Below are 15,832 nucleotides of genomic sequence, written 5' to 3' on the forward strand. Positions count from 1 at the left end.
GTTCAGATTTACTTGCCCCGAGGTATATGGGATCTTAGTTCCCCAACTACGGACTGAACCTGTGCCTCCTGCTTTGGAAGGCAAATTTTTAACCACTGGACCACCAGGGAAGCCCTCAACTGTGTCTTTAGTAGAATCATGCTAGTCTGCATTTCCCCAAATAAAATCTTCCTGTGCTTTTATTGAGTTCCATTAAAATAAGCCTAAATGATCACAAAACGGAAATCAATAAACTAAACTCCATGCCTGCTAGCTAACAAGATTTCCCAACTGGCTGCCTTCATGACAATTCCTTGAACTTACTGCTTTTCCCTCTTGCTTCTGCAGCATCACAGTGAGGCAGGGGCCAGGCCCACTCCTACGATAACACCTGCCATCACACCTACAGTCATGAGCACATCAGTGACTTGCAGCAAGAAGAGAAGTGGGGTAACGCTCAATACCAGGGGTCTGATCACGGATGCATAGAATACCAAGAACCCTCAGCTCAGGGAAGACCCTTTTGGTCTGGTCCTCTTCAAAGCAACCCCAGCAGGAATAAATACAGCCATGAAAGGGGACATCCAGAGAAAGCCAGCCACCCAGGAAGGAGGGGAGAAAGTGGCCGGCCAGAGGGGAAAGAGTAAGTGGGAGGAGGGGCCGCAGGTATGAAATGCAGGGAAGGGAGGGATCAAAGAAGGTAAACTCAATGGCCCTGTGGGTGTAATACCCCCGGAGGGTGTGGGTGCCCGGATGACGTAGGGCTGACCAACTGGGAGCCTGGGAGCCAGTGTAAAGGGGAGGAAACCACCCCGTGCCCTCTCGCTGCCCAGAGTTTGTGGGCAAGAAGCTCGCCTGGACCACCCTGTGTCCTAGGTGCCCGGCCACCTCCAGGCGCATAGCAGGCTTGTGACTGACCTGCTGAACAAATGACTGAACTCTGGGTAGCACTGAGGTTCTGCTTTTATGAAATAATACTGTCTCACTTGTGTGCTGTTGGGGAGAGGAAATTTCCCCTCTGTGCCTCTTGCGTTATTGTGGCTGAACTAAAGATAAAACAAATGATAAAATGAAAAAACAATGGAAACAGTATTTGCTTGGGCTCCAAAATCACTTCAGATGGTGACTGCAGCCATGAAATTAAAAGACGCTTGCTCCTTGGAAGAAAAGCTATGACCAACCTAGATAGTATATTACAAAGCAGATACATTACTTTGTGGACAAAGATCTGCCTACTCAAGGCTATGGTTTTGCCAGTAGTCATGTATGGATGTGAGAGTTGGACTACAAAGAAAGCTGAGCACTGAAGAATTGATGCTTTTGAACTGTGTGCTGGAGAAATCTCTTGAGAGTCCCTTGGACTGCAAGGAGATCAAATCAGTCAATCCTAAAGGAGATCAGTCCTGAATGTTCATTGGAAGGACTGATGCTGAAGCTGAAATTCCAATACTTTGGCCACCTAATGTGAGGAACCAGCTCATTGGAAAAGACCCTGATACTGAGAAAGATTGAAGGTGGGAGAAGGGCATGACAGAGGATGAGATGGTTGGATGGCATCACTGACTCGTGGACATGAGTTTGAGTAGGGTCCGGGAGTTGGTGATGGACAGGGAAGGCTGGCATGCTGCAGTGCATGGGGTCGCGAAGAGTCAGACATGACTGAGCGACTGAACCGAACTGAATGATAAAATCGACTCAAGATAGACTCATAGAGAAAAAGAAAAACATTTTAATACATACACAGAGCCTCATGGAAAGGGTCCCTAAGAAGTAGCCAAGTAGGCAGCTTTCAGACATTTTAGACAAAGAAACAATACATTTGTGAGAAATTGACAGGACAAAGAAACTACTGTGTTCTGAGTATTGGGTGGTTTGTGTTGTTGTTATTGTTGCTGTTTGTTTGTTTGGCTGCCCTGCGTCTTTGTTGCAACACAAGGGCTCCTGGTTGAAGTGCACAGGTTTTCTCTGGCTGAAGGCTGGCTCTGGTTGCAGGCTTCCTTCCGTTGCACTGCACAGGTTTAGTTGCCCTGAGGCATGTGGGATCTTAGTATCCTGACCAGGGATCAAACCCGAGTCCCCTGCATTGGAAGACGGATTCTTAACCACTGGACCACCAGAGAAGTCCCCAAACTTAGGTATTGCGTGTTCAATTAGTGAGGAATCTAAGCAGAGTTCGCGCTTGGGGTGGTAAACTAAAGAAGTAACGAGGCGTTTATCCAGGCTTCTTTCCCCGGATTCCCTGTCCCTGGCAATAAGGATGTCCTTCTACGTCCAGATGCAGCGGGGGCACCTTTCACATGAGGGGTGTATTTCCTGCTATCAGGAGATCAGAAAGGAGAGTCAGAGCATCCCTCTTGCCTTGGCCATTTCTTAACTTTAATTCAAAATAAGCAATGTTCCATTGTAATATATTTGGGAGTAGTCCACCCCAAGTCCCAACAGGGCTAGTCAGAAAACTAATCTAGATAAAGACATGGATACTCAGAAAACACAAAAGGATACAGTAGATATGTGAGGATGATCCCTGAAGACCAGTGTACTCAGCCCAGCTCCGCTGTACTCACCGACACGGTGACATGGACAGGGGTGGGCCAGCTGGTAAGATTGGAAGCTGGGCTTCTATACCCAACAGAGAATTGGAGACAGTGGCCCCATCCTTCCTGGGGATGACATTCAAAGAGATGGCTTCAGGTCCTGGCAGCACTGAGCTTTTTCAGGCAGGCATCTGAGGGGTCATCCTGCAGACATGGCCTCATGTTGCCAGAAGCCCTGCTGGAGTTTGACGGTCCCTTGGTGCAAAAGTCTGGATGCTTTTGTTCTGTGGCTCAAGTTCCACTGTTCTCACAAGCCCACATTCTTACCTAAAGAGAATGAGACAGAGGAGAGTCTTTCTAGAGAAACAGTGTGATAAGAAGGAAGGGGTGAGGGGGAGATAGAAAGGCAAGTTAGTGAGTTACCTTCAGTGGAAAGAGTTCAGAAATAGAGGTGCAAGGGCCAGGAAAACGAACAGATGAAGGAAGGGACTACACACACCCCCAAGCGCCCCCTGCAATCTCGAGGGCCTCTTCTTTCCCCAGTAGAGGGCGCGCGCTACTGCAGTGCTGTGAGGTACTTGGACAACAACTGGGTTGTTTCTTATAATAAACATTCACTTACTGTTGTTGTTGTTCAGTATCTAAGTACTGTCCAACTCTTTGTGACCCCATGGACGGCAGCATGCCAGGCTTCCTTGTCCTCCACCACCTCCTGGAGCTTGTCCAGATTCATGTCCATTGAGTCGGTGATGCTATCTAAACATCTCATTCTCTGCCACCCTCTTCTCCTTTTGCCCTCAATCTTCCCCAGCATCAGAGTCTTTTCCAATGTGTTGGCTCTTCGCATCAGGTGGCCAAAGTATTGGAGCTTCTGCTTCAGCATCAGTCCTTCCAGTGTTCATTGATTTCCTTTAGGATTGACTGGTTTGATCTCCTTTGCAGTCCAAGGGACTCTCAAGTGTCTTCTCCAGCACCACAGTTAGAAAGCATCAATTCTTCAGCACTCAGCCTTCTTTATGGTCTGACTCTCACATCTGCACATGACTACTGGAAAAACCATAGCCTTGACTATATGGACCTTGGTCGGCAAAGTGATATCTTTGCTTTTTAATATATATATTGTCTAGGTTGGTCATAGCTTTCTGTCCAAGGAGCAAGCAACTTTTAATTTCATGGATGCAGTCACAGTCCGCAGGGATTTTGGAGCCAAAAAAAAAAAAAAAATCTGCCGCTGCTTCCACTTTTTCACCCTCTGTTTGCCATGAAGTGATGGGACTTCACTAATCTTAGTTTATGATTCTGCAATCCTACACCTAGTGTTTACCCAAAAGAAATTAGAATCCATGTTCATGCACACAAACAAACCTGTATGGGAATATCTATAGTGGCTGTAATAATTATTGTCAAATATCAAAAACTACACAAATGTCCTTCAGCTGGTGAATAAAGAAAGGCTGGCCCATGCATGCAGCAGGATACCACTCAGCAGTAACAAGGAACAAAGCACGTCATGTGCTACAACAAAAATGAACATCAGACGCATTCTGCTAAGTTAAAGAACCCAGACACAAAAAGCAAGCTTCTATATGATTCCATTTGTATGACATTCTAGAAAAGGCAAAGCTATAGGGAGAGAAAAGAGATCACAGGAGCTGAGGTGTGGAGCTGGGGTGAGGGGCTGGCTGATGACAAAGGGCCTGGGGAGCTTCAGGGGTGAGTGACTTTCCTGTGACCTTTGTTCTCCTAATGGTCACATGGATATGTGAGAGTTTCAGCAGTCAAAGAACTATATACAAAAAGCGTCAGTTTACTATTACTAAATGTTCTTCAGTAAGTCTAACAGTTACACTTATTTTGAATATAAACATATATATAAACACATATGCCTACATGTGTATACACACACGTGCTGTCCATCTGTTTTAATGGTTGAATAACACGCCATTAAATGCAGACGTCTATTTTATTTGGCCAGTTTCTTGCTATTGAGTGGTTCCCAGGGTTTGGACATTCTCTTTAATGCTGTGATGCTATGGAAGGCAGTAAGGAGTTGGTCCAGGACTTGGCCAAGCCTGCCCCAGTGCCTCCCCACGCAGGCTTTCACTCCATCCCTACACAGCCCGCAGGTAAGGATTATTATCTGCTCTGCACGAAGTGCAGCTGAACTTAGCAGGGGGGTAGGGGAAGTCACGTGTGCAAGTTGCACATTCAGGGAGCAGGAGACCGAGGATCCCCAACTGCTTCTGTCCAGTTGGGAGGCCCACGCTCCTTTCCTTACACTGTGCAGCCAGTTGTAAACTATTGAAAGGAAGTAACTGTGTCTTATTTCTGTTCGTCACTCCAAAACAACTAATATATAGGAAACTGGACCCAAGATGAGATGCTTCCCAAGAACCGGGGTTGGCTTGAACTGAACCCCACTCTCTAATGGAATAAAGTCAACAGTCTGCCCATGAACTCAGTTCTAATGACAACGAGCCCTTGGTACACTGTGGGGGTGGGGAGCATGATGAAGTCAGCAAATGGCCCTTGAGTGCCTGTTGTGCCAGGCACTGAAGGGAGAACCAGTGCATGATAGTGCAACTGTTCCCCCTCTCCACCTCAACCTTGGGGCTTAAACAGAGAACCTGTCCTTGCTTGAGGGAGCCAGATGGCTCACACAGACCTGCTCATACAGAAGGCCCAGTGTTCATAGCCAGAGGCAGAAATCTCAGTCAGGTCTCCAAGTCTCGGTTTTCGCTTGGCCTGAGACAGGAAAACCAGAGACAGGCAGAGGGGAGCCCTGGCAGGGAACATTCTAAAAGCTGACCCTCAAGGAGCCCCAGTCCAGCCTGCAGGCTCCCTCTGTTCATCACCTGCAGTCAACAGTTGGGAGCCCTTCTTGCACTGGTGAGAAGTCCCTCCCTTAACTGGGGTGACTGGGCTGGAAAGCTCTTTGGGGGACAAAGAAGAGAAAGTGAGGGCGTCCAGAAGGCAGTGTGGGTGGACATGCAGCAGGGGAGTGAGTCCGAGTGATGTACACAGGTTGGGAGTGAGCGCACTGTATGTGCAGAGTGTGTGTGTGTCAGATAGTGAGTCCTGACTCCCAGTAGGTCTGAAATGCCTCCTAAAGGGCCGTCTGCCTCCTACCCTGGCATGGTCAGTTTTTGTAAGCATTCCCTTGTGTGCAGTCAGAAAGAATCTGTATTTCCTAGTTCACTCTACGTGCTCGTTGAATCAGCTTGTCAGTATGTTTTGCGAAGTTTCTGTATCTTAACTGATTTTTGTGTCCCCTTGATTTATCAGATCCTGATAGAGGCATAGGTAGATCTCCCACTCTGGTGAACTGGTCATTTTCTCCTTACAACAGACCAAAATTTTTAATATCTCTTTTAGGATTTTTATTAGATGCAAACAATTTTAGAAGTATTAATATCATACCTTCCTAGGGAATTGAAAGTGTTTTCAGGATCTTTGTGGAACGTTTCTCGACACCAGCAGTTAATTCTCTGAGTTTCCAGACACCAACTGGGTGCTCACTGAATCGGTTCGATTTTGACACTAAACACAGACGTCACAGCCTAAGTGCTCAGTCCCCTAAGACTGTCTTCCTTCACATCAGATGTCCTTCACCACTCACCTGTACTTTTGTCAAAACCCCTCCTACATTTTAGCAGTTTTCCAGAAAGGCTCACAGAACTCAGAAAGGCACCTTAAATGTTTACCAATTTATTAGGATGGATACAATTCAGAAGCAACCAAATGGAAGAGAGGTGGAGGGCAAGGCGTGGGGGCAGAAGATGCAAGGAGCTTCCCTCTCCTCTTCAGGCAGCCACTCTCTGGACACCTTGGTGTGTTCACCACCAGGAAGTTCATCAAGTCTCCTCGCTGAACAGTTTTTATAGAGCTTAATCTTTAGCAACCCCTCCCACGTTCCCTTCTTAGAGATCAGCAGCCTGAAATCTCCAAGCCTCTAATCACTGGGTCTTTCTGATGACCAGCCCCATCCTAAGGTTATCTTAGGGTCTAAGTCACCCCATTAGCACAAACTCAGGTTGATCAAAGGGGTTCCTCAGAAATAGCAAAAGATAAAGCCTATCAACAAGGAAATTCTGAGGGTTTTAGGAGCTCTGGCCCAGAACCAAGGACAAGGACCAAGTGTATTTCTTATTATGCCACACTTTTCACACTTTCTGTCTACTACTCATTTTTGGTTTAAAGCTTATATTTTCTGATATCAATATAGCTATGCCAGCTTTCAGTTAATTAATATCAATGAATTAACCAGTTTTTAGTTAGTAGTTGCCTAGTATATCTTCTTTTATTAAAAATATTACTATAAAATTTATTAAAATAATTTTGAAAGTTTTATTTTGTTTAAATTTTCAAGTTTCAGCTATTTATAAAGTATTTACTATGTAAATGTTTTAGTATACAAAAGTAGCAGTAAAATGGCCACCCATATACCTAAGGCGTGGGTCAAAAGATGATTTTTGGTCATTTTGCTTTATCTGCATCTATTTTTTATGCCATGTGTTTTACGTAAACCTCATACCTTTATCACACTTAATAAGATTCATGATTCCTTAATATTCATTATCCAGTTCACATTCAAATTTCCCCAGGAAACCCAAATTGCTTTTAGAGTCCTTTCTCATGTTTAGTTACTTTGTCCTCAACATGTCTTTCAGTCTAGGACACTTTATACACACCCTCAATTTTTTTCCTTGATAACATTAATGTTTTCAGGATGTCAAATGATGTGTCACATAAACTGTCCATCTTATTAACTTCAGTCTTTATGTCCTTATATTTCAATTGTATCTGCTGTAGACAGTATTCCCTGGATTCGTTTTCTAATCCTGTAAAATGTTTGTCTTTTACTTGGCAAGTTTAGTTCATTTATATTTATGGTCACTATCAATATATTTGGAATGAGTTCTTCCATCTTATCTGATTATTTCCACAAATCTCACTTTTTATAGGTAATGTTTCATTATTTTTTAATTGAACAGGCTGCTTTTGTTTTGCTTTCTTGTGTTTAGTCTACCTCATTCCTTTTTATTCCATAATTAATTTGTAGATCAATACTCCATGGGTCCACATCACATTCTGCCCATGGTGAGAGAAAGGCCTTCAAGAGACTCCCCTTTAATTTTGGCCTGTGTCCCTTGAGCTTGGCACACTTGAAAACAGGCATGAGATGTTACATCAATAGAGCTAAGATAAAACGAAAAGAAACTAACTGGGAGAAAACTATGCTTATGTCAACACTGGGGAAAGAATGAGCATAAGCTTTTCCTAGACCAGGTATGGTCCAAGCAGTAGTAAACTAGAAACGAGCCATTTATAAGTCCTGTCCGGGATTCCACACACACATGGTCCCCAGACAACCAAGGCTGCCAAGGGAAACATTGGCAACCAGATAGAGGAGATGACTTGCCTTGTGGAGGGAAGGACAATTGGCCCCAGAAGGGTGCTTCCGAGGAGCCCACAAAAGCCCCTTTCAGGAAACTGGTCACTTTGAACATCTGCCAAGCCCAGCTAGTAACAGAGGCAAACGGGACCAATCACAAATGGTCACACCTCCTTCCCTAACCCCTCCCCAGAGGCCTCAGCACCAGGCACATCACATATAAGACCATCCACACCCACACTCCATAAGGTCCGAGGCAGCCTTTGTACCACGTGACCTGGCTCCACTGGGCAGAGCTGATTGGTCTAGTGGGCCACCTGATCCAATGGCTGTCAACCAATCAGTAGACAGCTCAGTGTGGTGAGGGAGCCAATCAGATTCTCTCTCAGGAGCTTGTGTTAGGAGCGTCTCACAGGCCGCGGGGAGGGATGAAGCTGAACGGGTATGGGAAGAGAAGCCACAAGAGTGGGTGTGGGATCAGAGACTTGGGGGCCGTGACAAGCCCCAAGAGGAGAGGATGCAGGATCACTGTGGGGTGGAAGTGATAAGGCAGAGAAAAGCTGTGGAGAGCAGGGGAGGTTTTAAACAAGATTGGGCAGAGCATGTAATTTTCATTATGGCTGTGGTTTGGTTTGGTTTGAGCCCCACTGGACATCTACAGACTCCGGCTGCTGACTCCTGGAAGCCGGCCTGGGTCTAGTTCCAGGTCAAGGGTCCTGGTTTCCCTTGGTTCCTGGTCTTGCATATCAGTCAGGTGTGTCTGTCTCTCTTGGTGCCCACCTGTACCTACACAACTGGAAACACCCATTACTTGAGATAACCAGAGCTGGACTTTGTTTCCTGCAGGTAAAGAACACAGCCCACAATTCGAAAGTGAGAGAAAATCACCAAAGACCCAGAGCACAGCCTGGAATCAGCAGGAACAGAGCCTCGCTGCAACCTCAACAGACTTCATGCCAGACAGTTTTTGATGCATGTCCCCCAATAAAATCTTTCCTTACTGGGCTTTATTTTATTCTTGTGAAAATAAACCTTATTGTAAAATAGAATGAAAACTACAAACCAAAGCAGAAACCCTCTAGGCAAACAAGACCCCCTCAATGTATAAAGTCACTGCAGACTGGACTGTATAGTCACTGCTTCTGTTTCTTGTTTCTTGAGAACATGACTCCGATGAGGCCCATGGCTGCAAGGCCCACTCCCGCAATGCCAACTGCCATAATGGCATCTCTGACCTGCAAGAGAGAGGACAGTGAGTCAGACTCTGTGTCAGGAAGCTGAGAACAGACTGTACATACAACAAGGACATCCAGTTCAGGGAGCTGGACATGCCCCTTAGCTTCCTTGACAAACTCAGGAGTCAACAAATATCGGCAGGGAAATGGGGAGAGAAGGGCAGGATGGGAAAGGAATTGGTGGATGGGGCCAGCTGCCAACAAAGTACACAGGCATAAAGAGGGAAACTCCTTTGACCCTGTGAGTTTTTAAAGCAGACAGAGCCCCAGAGGGTGGCTATAGAAAAGACAGGGAGATGAAGCCAGATGGTTGAAATCCCGGCGGGCCAACAGGGAGCTCTTGAAGTAAGTGTAAAGTTGAAGAGGAATTGCTATTGAATCCTTAATAAACTCTGACCTCTGTCCTACAAATCCCTCACTTATCTTCACCCTTGCTGAATCCCCAGAGCACAGTCCAGCCAACCATTGACTTTTGCATGTTCTTAAATATATGACTCAACTATGAAAAAGAGTAGTGAGGTTATACTTTAAACTATTAAGATATCTGACTTGTATTGCTTATAATAGGGAAAAAAAAAAACCACTGGGACAAAAGTAAGAGTAAGTTTCATGGTAAAAATTGAACATATGTCAAATTTCACTCTTTCCTGAACTCCAACTAAAAATAAAGTAAGTCATTAGTTTTAGGCATAATTTCACTAGGACTCAGAGAATACTCACTGCAATGAAGGCACAATGCCCCAGTCGGCAAAACTCTACTTCTCCCAACTAAAAGAGTATCATGAACATGGATCAAGACATCTCCCCTGAAACCAAACCAGGCATTTAATCAGAATCAAGATTCAAAAAGGAAAAGATTTTCTTAATGGTTTGATGCCAAGAAATCCAATGAGACAATATATCAGAAATCTCAATAATATAAAGGGTGAAAATGTGGACCTGAAACCCAAAATCCACATCCTTACATGACCCGCCAACTCTGCCCTTGGTACCCTAAGCACAGAGCTTGTCTAGGTTGTATATTTTGTGGCTGCAAAACTCACACATGCCCAACATAAAGAACAATTTGGAAAGCTTCAGTGGTTAAAAAATATGTATCTTGGCGCTGCCCAGGCTTATCTGAGCCATAAATGTGTCCAGCAAAGCTATATGAAATTCCAGGAAATATACCAGTGTAACTAAGATCACAAGGTACCCAGAACTGGTATCTTCGGCAGCAGAACACGTGAGGACAGAAGTTCGAATGAGGAAACTGACCTAAGTTCCATTGTCGGTCAGTCTTGAGAGCTTCCTGTGACAGGTAATTCGGAGAAGGCGATGGCACCCCACTCCAGTACTTTTGCCTGGAAAATCCCATGGACAGAGAGGCCTGGGAGGCTGCAGTCCACGGGGTCACTACAGTCGGACACGACTGAGCAACTTCACTTTCACTTTTCACTTTCATGCATTGGAGGAGAAAATAGCAACCCACTCCAGTGTTCTTGACTGGAGAATCTCATGGACAGAGAACCCTGGTAGGCTGCAGTCCACGGGGTTGCACAGAGTCTGACACGACTGAAGCGACTTAGCAGCAGCAGCAGCAGTGAAAGGTAATTAGGCTGGCTTTATGGCACCCGTGGCTCTGTTTCGGTCTTGCTAGGGAACCTGCATATAACCACTTGTATCCAGTGTTTTCCTTGCTAAGCTAGGTGTTAGGGTGGGAGAAATGGTTTGCAGATAATGGAGTGGGAACAATAAGCCCCCAGTTCTTTACAGAACCTCACAGTGTGAGAAGAAATGCTGATGGAGCCAGTTCATACAAAAGGTACTTGGTCAAGGAAAACAACAGTAGCCTCATTGTTTGTGCTCATGCTTTGTACAAAGTATGTAATTCAATACAAAAGTAGTATATAGTTAGTTCTGAGGGTGCAAATTTTACAGAAAGAATGATCTTCCTGGGAGAGACAGTGCTCCCTTCAGATGTCATTGATGATTTTCTTGTTGCAAGGCTGCTGGGTCCAGTCCAGCCACTGTGCTGAACTTGCAGGAGTTCTGATCATGAAAATAGGCTACATGGTGTGCATCAGAGGTCTTCAATCAGAATATTACGAAGGAGAAAAATTGTCCTTCGTTATCTTTTTTTTCAAAGTGGGCAAACTGTAATTCTGTCAAGGCATCCCACTCCAGTACTCTTGCCTGGAAAATTCCATGGACAGAGGAGCCTGCAGGCCATGGGGTTGCTAAGAGTCAGACATGAGTGAGCGATTTCACTTTCACTTTTCACTTTCATGCATTGGAGGAGGAAATGGCAACCCACTCCAGTGTTCTTGCCTGGAGAATCCCAGGGACGGCGGGGCCTGGTGGGGTGCCGTCTATGGGGTTGCACAGAGTCAGACACGACTGAAGTGACTTAGCAGCAGCAGCAGCAGCAGCAGCTGCTTATGCTAAAATGTCCACTCTGAGTTAAGCCCTGGAATTGTTTCTAGGAAAAAGACAGCTTGAATGTGCTTTCTTTACTTTCAGCAATGTTGTAAGTGGATATAAGAAGAGGAATATTACTCAGAGAGCAACTGAGCAACTGAGCAATTCAGACTATGAGGGGTTACAAACTAAGAATGTTTATAAAATATTTGACAGCAAGTTGGCTTTAATATTTACAGTAATTTTTAAATAACGCCCTGCAATTTATCCAGGTTTATGAAATATACACATTACCATTGGCCAAATCTTCAATTTCTACTTATCTTAAAATTTTATCTGACACAGAATAGACTTCAGCCTGAGTGTGTAGCTCCTAGCTGCTTTTTTTAAAAAGTACTATTCAATGTGAAGGCTTATTTACAAAAGCTTACTAAGGATACATTTCTTGAAACCTGAGTATTTTTAGGTAGGTAGATGGAAAATAGGAGAATCTGTTTTAGAATACTCAGGCATGGAAAGCACAAACTACATTTTGGTTTTAATCCATTGCTTCCCTTTCTAACTGGAAAGTTACGAGTCACATGTAGTCTGTTGAAGGAAAATCTAGTCTGCTTTAAAGAGCTGAACACAAATAAACATAATGACTAATCAGATTCTTTTAACACAAACACAAATGTCCTCATGAGTTAAATGAAAGAGAGTTGCTGCTTTGACAGCGATTACAAAGAAAACTACTGCTGGACATTGTCCAGCACCCGCTACTTCCACCCTCTCTGGTGAGACGGGACAAGTGCGGAAGCTGCATTTTAATTTGGCCACACCGTGTATTATGATCGTTGCTTGCCTTGGCCAGTGATTCTCAAGGAGAGGAGAGGCTTGGCCTCTGGGAGATATTTGTCAATATCTATAGACATTCTGGTGAAGGCCATGGCAACCCACTCCAGTACTCTCGCGTGGAAAATCCCATGGAAGGAGGAGCCTGGTAGGCTTCAGTCCATGGGGTCCCGAAGAGTCAGACAAGACTGAGCGACTTCACTTTCACTTTTCACTTTCATGCATTGGAGAAGGAAGTGGCAACCTACTCCAGTGGGTTGCCTGGAGAATCCCAGGGAGAGGGGAGCCTGGTGGGCTGCCGTCTATGGGGTCGCACAGAGTTGGACACGACTGAAGTGACTTAGCAGCTTAGCATAGACATTCTGGCTCTTACACCTGGGGGTGGGAAGGCTACTGGCATCTAGAGGGTAGAAGCCACAGACGCTGCTAAATATCCTTCAATGCACAGAGCAAGTCAGGACAACGAAGGCTTAACTTCATTGTCGATGGCCCAAAACGTTAACAGTGCTGAGGCTGAGAAACCCTCATCTAGACCAAGAAGTGAAGGGGAATCTTGGGGAACAGTTTACACGGCGCCTCCCCTTGCTCCGCAGTCTACCCTGCTTTCGTGTTCTCTGGAGGGGTCCAGGAGGACTGCTGATGCTGTTTCGCCTTTTTCAGATGTATGAGTGGTGCATCGGGCTAAAGGCTCAGGAAGACAAATGGCAGGTGTCTGGTTAGTGTTGCTTCACTTTTCACAAAGATATTTGTAGAAAGAATGAACAATAAACAAATATTTCTTGGTTCTTTTACTATCTCAAGATTTGGAATTGTATTTAAACGCTCTAAATATTACGTTTGTGTACTGACAAATGTGTTTTACTAGATTATGTAACAACACTGTGTTGAAATAAAATGTTCTACTTATATGAACTTCTGAATTTGTTCTTCAGTCTATTAATAACCACTAAAGGAGAACTAAAAATGACACAATTAAGAGATATTTTATAAATCTTCCTAATACAACACCCTAAATTTATTACTTCCCAAATGTGCACAGTAATCTCTTTTTTTATTTTATTGCTGCATAGGAGGGTGGACATTTACCTGAAGTTGAAGCCAGGTCTAACTGGGACCTCAACTGTTACCTAGTACCACAAATTATGAAATCAGATTTATTTAGCATAAGTTTCTCTTTATTCTGACATCATCACTGCTACTTTTAAAAAACTTCTATTATACTAAATATACCAGTAAATGTTAGTTTTCTCATTTAAAAAGATAAATAATTGGAAAACAGGAGAGAGAAGATAAGGAAATCAGAAGAGGGCTTCCCTGGTGGCTCAGTAACAAAGAATCTGCATGCCAATACAGGAGATCCGGGTCCCATTCCTGACCTGGGAAGATCCCACCTGCCACAGAGCAACTAAGCCCGTGCACCACAACTATTGAGCCTGTGCTGCGAGCCTGGGAGCCGCAACTGCTGAGCCCCCGTGCTGCAGCTACTCAAGTCCATGTGCCTGAGAGCCATGCTCCACGACAAGACAAGCCATCACAATCAGAAGCCCGCACAGCAACAAAGACCCAGCAGAGTCAGAAATGAATAAATAAAAATTTTTAAAAAAGAAAATCAGAGGCGCAGTCTAGGGATACAACCTCCAGAATAAAAAAAAAAAAAAAAGAGAGAAAATGGAAAACTTCCCAGAACTGAAGAATTGGGGTTTCCATACTGAAAAGAGTCATCAAGTTCCCAATACAATTCATAAAAACAGATCTGTGCAAGGTTTATCATAGATAAATTTCAGAAAACTGAAGATAAGGAGAAGAATCTATAAACTTCCAGAAAGATAAAATTGGTCATATACAAAGGCTCGAAAATCAGAATGAATTCAGAGTTCTCAGCAAGAATAGCTTAAATGACATAACAATGGAGCAATACCTTCAAATTTGGGGCAAAATTTTTTTCAGCCTAAAATTCCATCCCCAGTCAAACCATCAATCAAATAGGATAAAATGAAGATATTTTCAGGCACACCCAGTCTTTTTAAAATGCACCTTTTCTCAGAACCTATTCAATGTGGTATTCCACCAAAACTAGAGAGTAATCCAAGAATGGGAAAGATGTGAGCTTCAGAGGGTAAAAGCATTAACACAGGAGAAAACTGAAGGGTGTCTCTAAGGGCTGCTAGTAAAGACAGATACTAGGATGACAGGATGCATCTAATGTGACTCAGGACAAAGCTTTCGAAGGTCATTTTCCCCAACAGGCACGTGTGCTGATGCCCAAATCCCCCAGATTCCTTCTGTTTGCATCACCTTTGTAACCTAATGAGGTTCCTCTCATGGACCTGGCCAATGACTTTCCCAGGAGGAGGCTCTTATAAACTGTCAGAGAAGTTGAAACCAGACTGTGACCCAGAGATTCTGGAACTCTTCACCAAACATTGGCAGTATTACCCTGTCCATAACCTAGGTAGGGGTGTACTTGATATTCCTCAATTTTTATATTAATCGCCTTTCACATTCACATATACATACTTATATATTTATTGCATATATGTACATATATATGGATGAACTAATCAGCATGCAGGTCAGTGTAGTAAACACCGCTGGTTATCAGCAGTATGAGGAAGAAGGCTGAGCATGATCCTTGCTGATGAATGCCTCCCCAGGATGTCACTGTGGCCCAGACAGGCCAGTGGACAAGACACTGGGTGAACCAAGAGAAAGAATGAAAATGAGGACCATTATGACCACTTCAACTCCCACGATTTATTAACAGAATTTTCTTAGTTGCCACTATGCTAAGCATAAGGATGCTCTTATCTAATTCACACAGTAACCTTCCGAGATCAATATCATCACTTGTACTTTACCCAATGGCAACCCACTCCAGTATTCTTGCCTGGAAAATCCCATCGACACAGGAGCCTAGTGGGCTACTTGACCACCACACTGACCAAGGGAGAGACCAAATCGCAAAAAGTTAAAAAGTAATGAAAATCAACAGCCTGATGGATCTTAACCTCACCTTTCATCAAAAGAAAAAGAAAAGGCATATTCCTTTGCATCAACTGGTATCTAAGAACTTTTAAAAATAATACTGTCACACACACACACACACAAAAGGAGGGGGAGGGCCAGAAAAGGAGGGGAGGAAGTGAGAGAAAATGAGGAGGAAGTTAGTTTCCCAGGAGAAGTGATTCAAAAACGAGAGTGGCCATGGCTAAAGTCAACTAAGTAAATAAACATCCCCTGGGGGCCCCTGGACTGCCCCTTGGGTTACAGCAGGACCGGGCACAATGCTTTTTATAAGCAGGAAAAGCTGTGTCAAAAAGACCTGGGATTCAAATCTCACCTCTGCTACTTATCAGCACAGCTGGAGACAGCTCTCAGGAAAAGAGATAACACAGATTTGTTTGATGACAAAAAAGGCCACCAACAAGTACTCTGGGGCTCCGTTTCTGCATCTG

General features: G+C 44.2%; 1 protein-coding gene across 2 annotated transcripts in view; it reads right to left on the minus strand.

Annotated features, from left to right (window-relative positions):
• Window positions 1-6,200: 6,200 nt before the first annotated feature.
• The window catches only part of LOC104987173 (HRAS-like suppressor 3), a 32,132-nt gene continuing 22,500 nt past the window's right edge, over window positions 6,201-15,832 (minus strand). For both annotated transcript variants that reach the window (XM_010837964.1, XM_010837962.1), the window contains exon 5: window positions 6,201-9,143. In XM_010837964.1, coding sequence (XP_010836266.1) covers window positions 9,042-9,143 — 102 coding nt within the window. In that variant the 3' untranslated portion in view covers window positions 6,201-9,041. The remainder of the gene's footprint in view (window positions 9,144-15,832) is intronic.

This window comes from Bison bison, unplaced genomic scaffold, assembly GCF_000754665.1.
Source record: "Bison bison bison isolate TAMUID 2011002044 unplaced genomic scaffold, Bison_UMD1.0 scf7180017864089, whole genome shotgun sequence".
In the NCBI taxonomy this organism is placed as follows: Eukaryota; Metazoa; Chordata; class Mammalia; order Artiodactyla; family Bovidae; genus Bison; species Bison bison.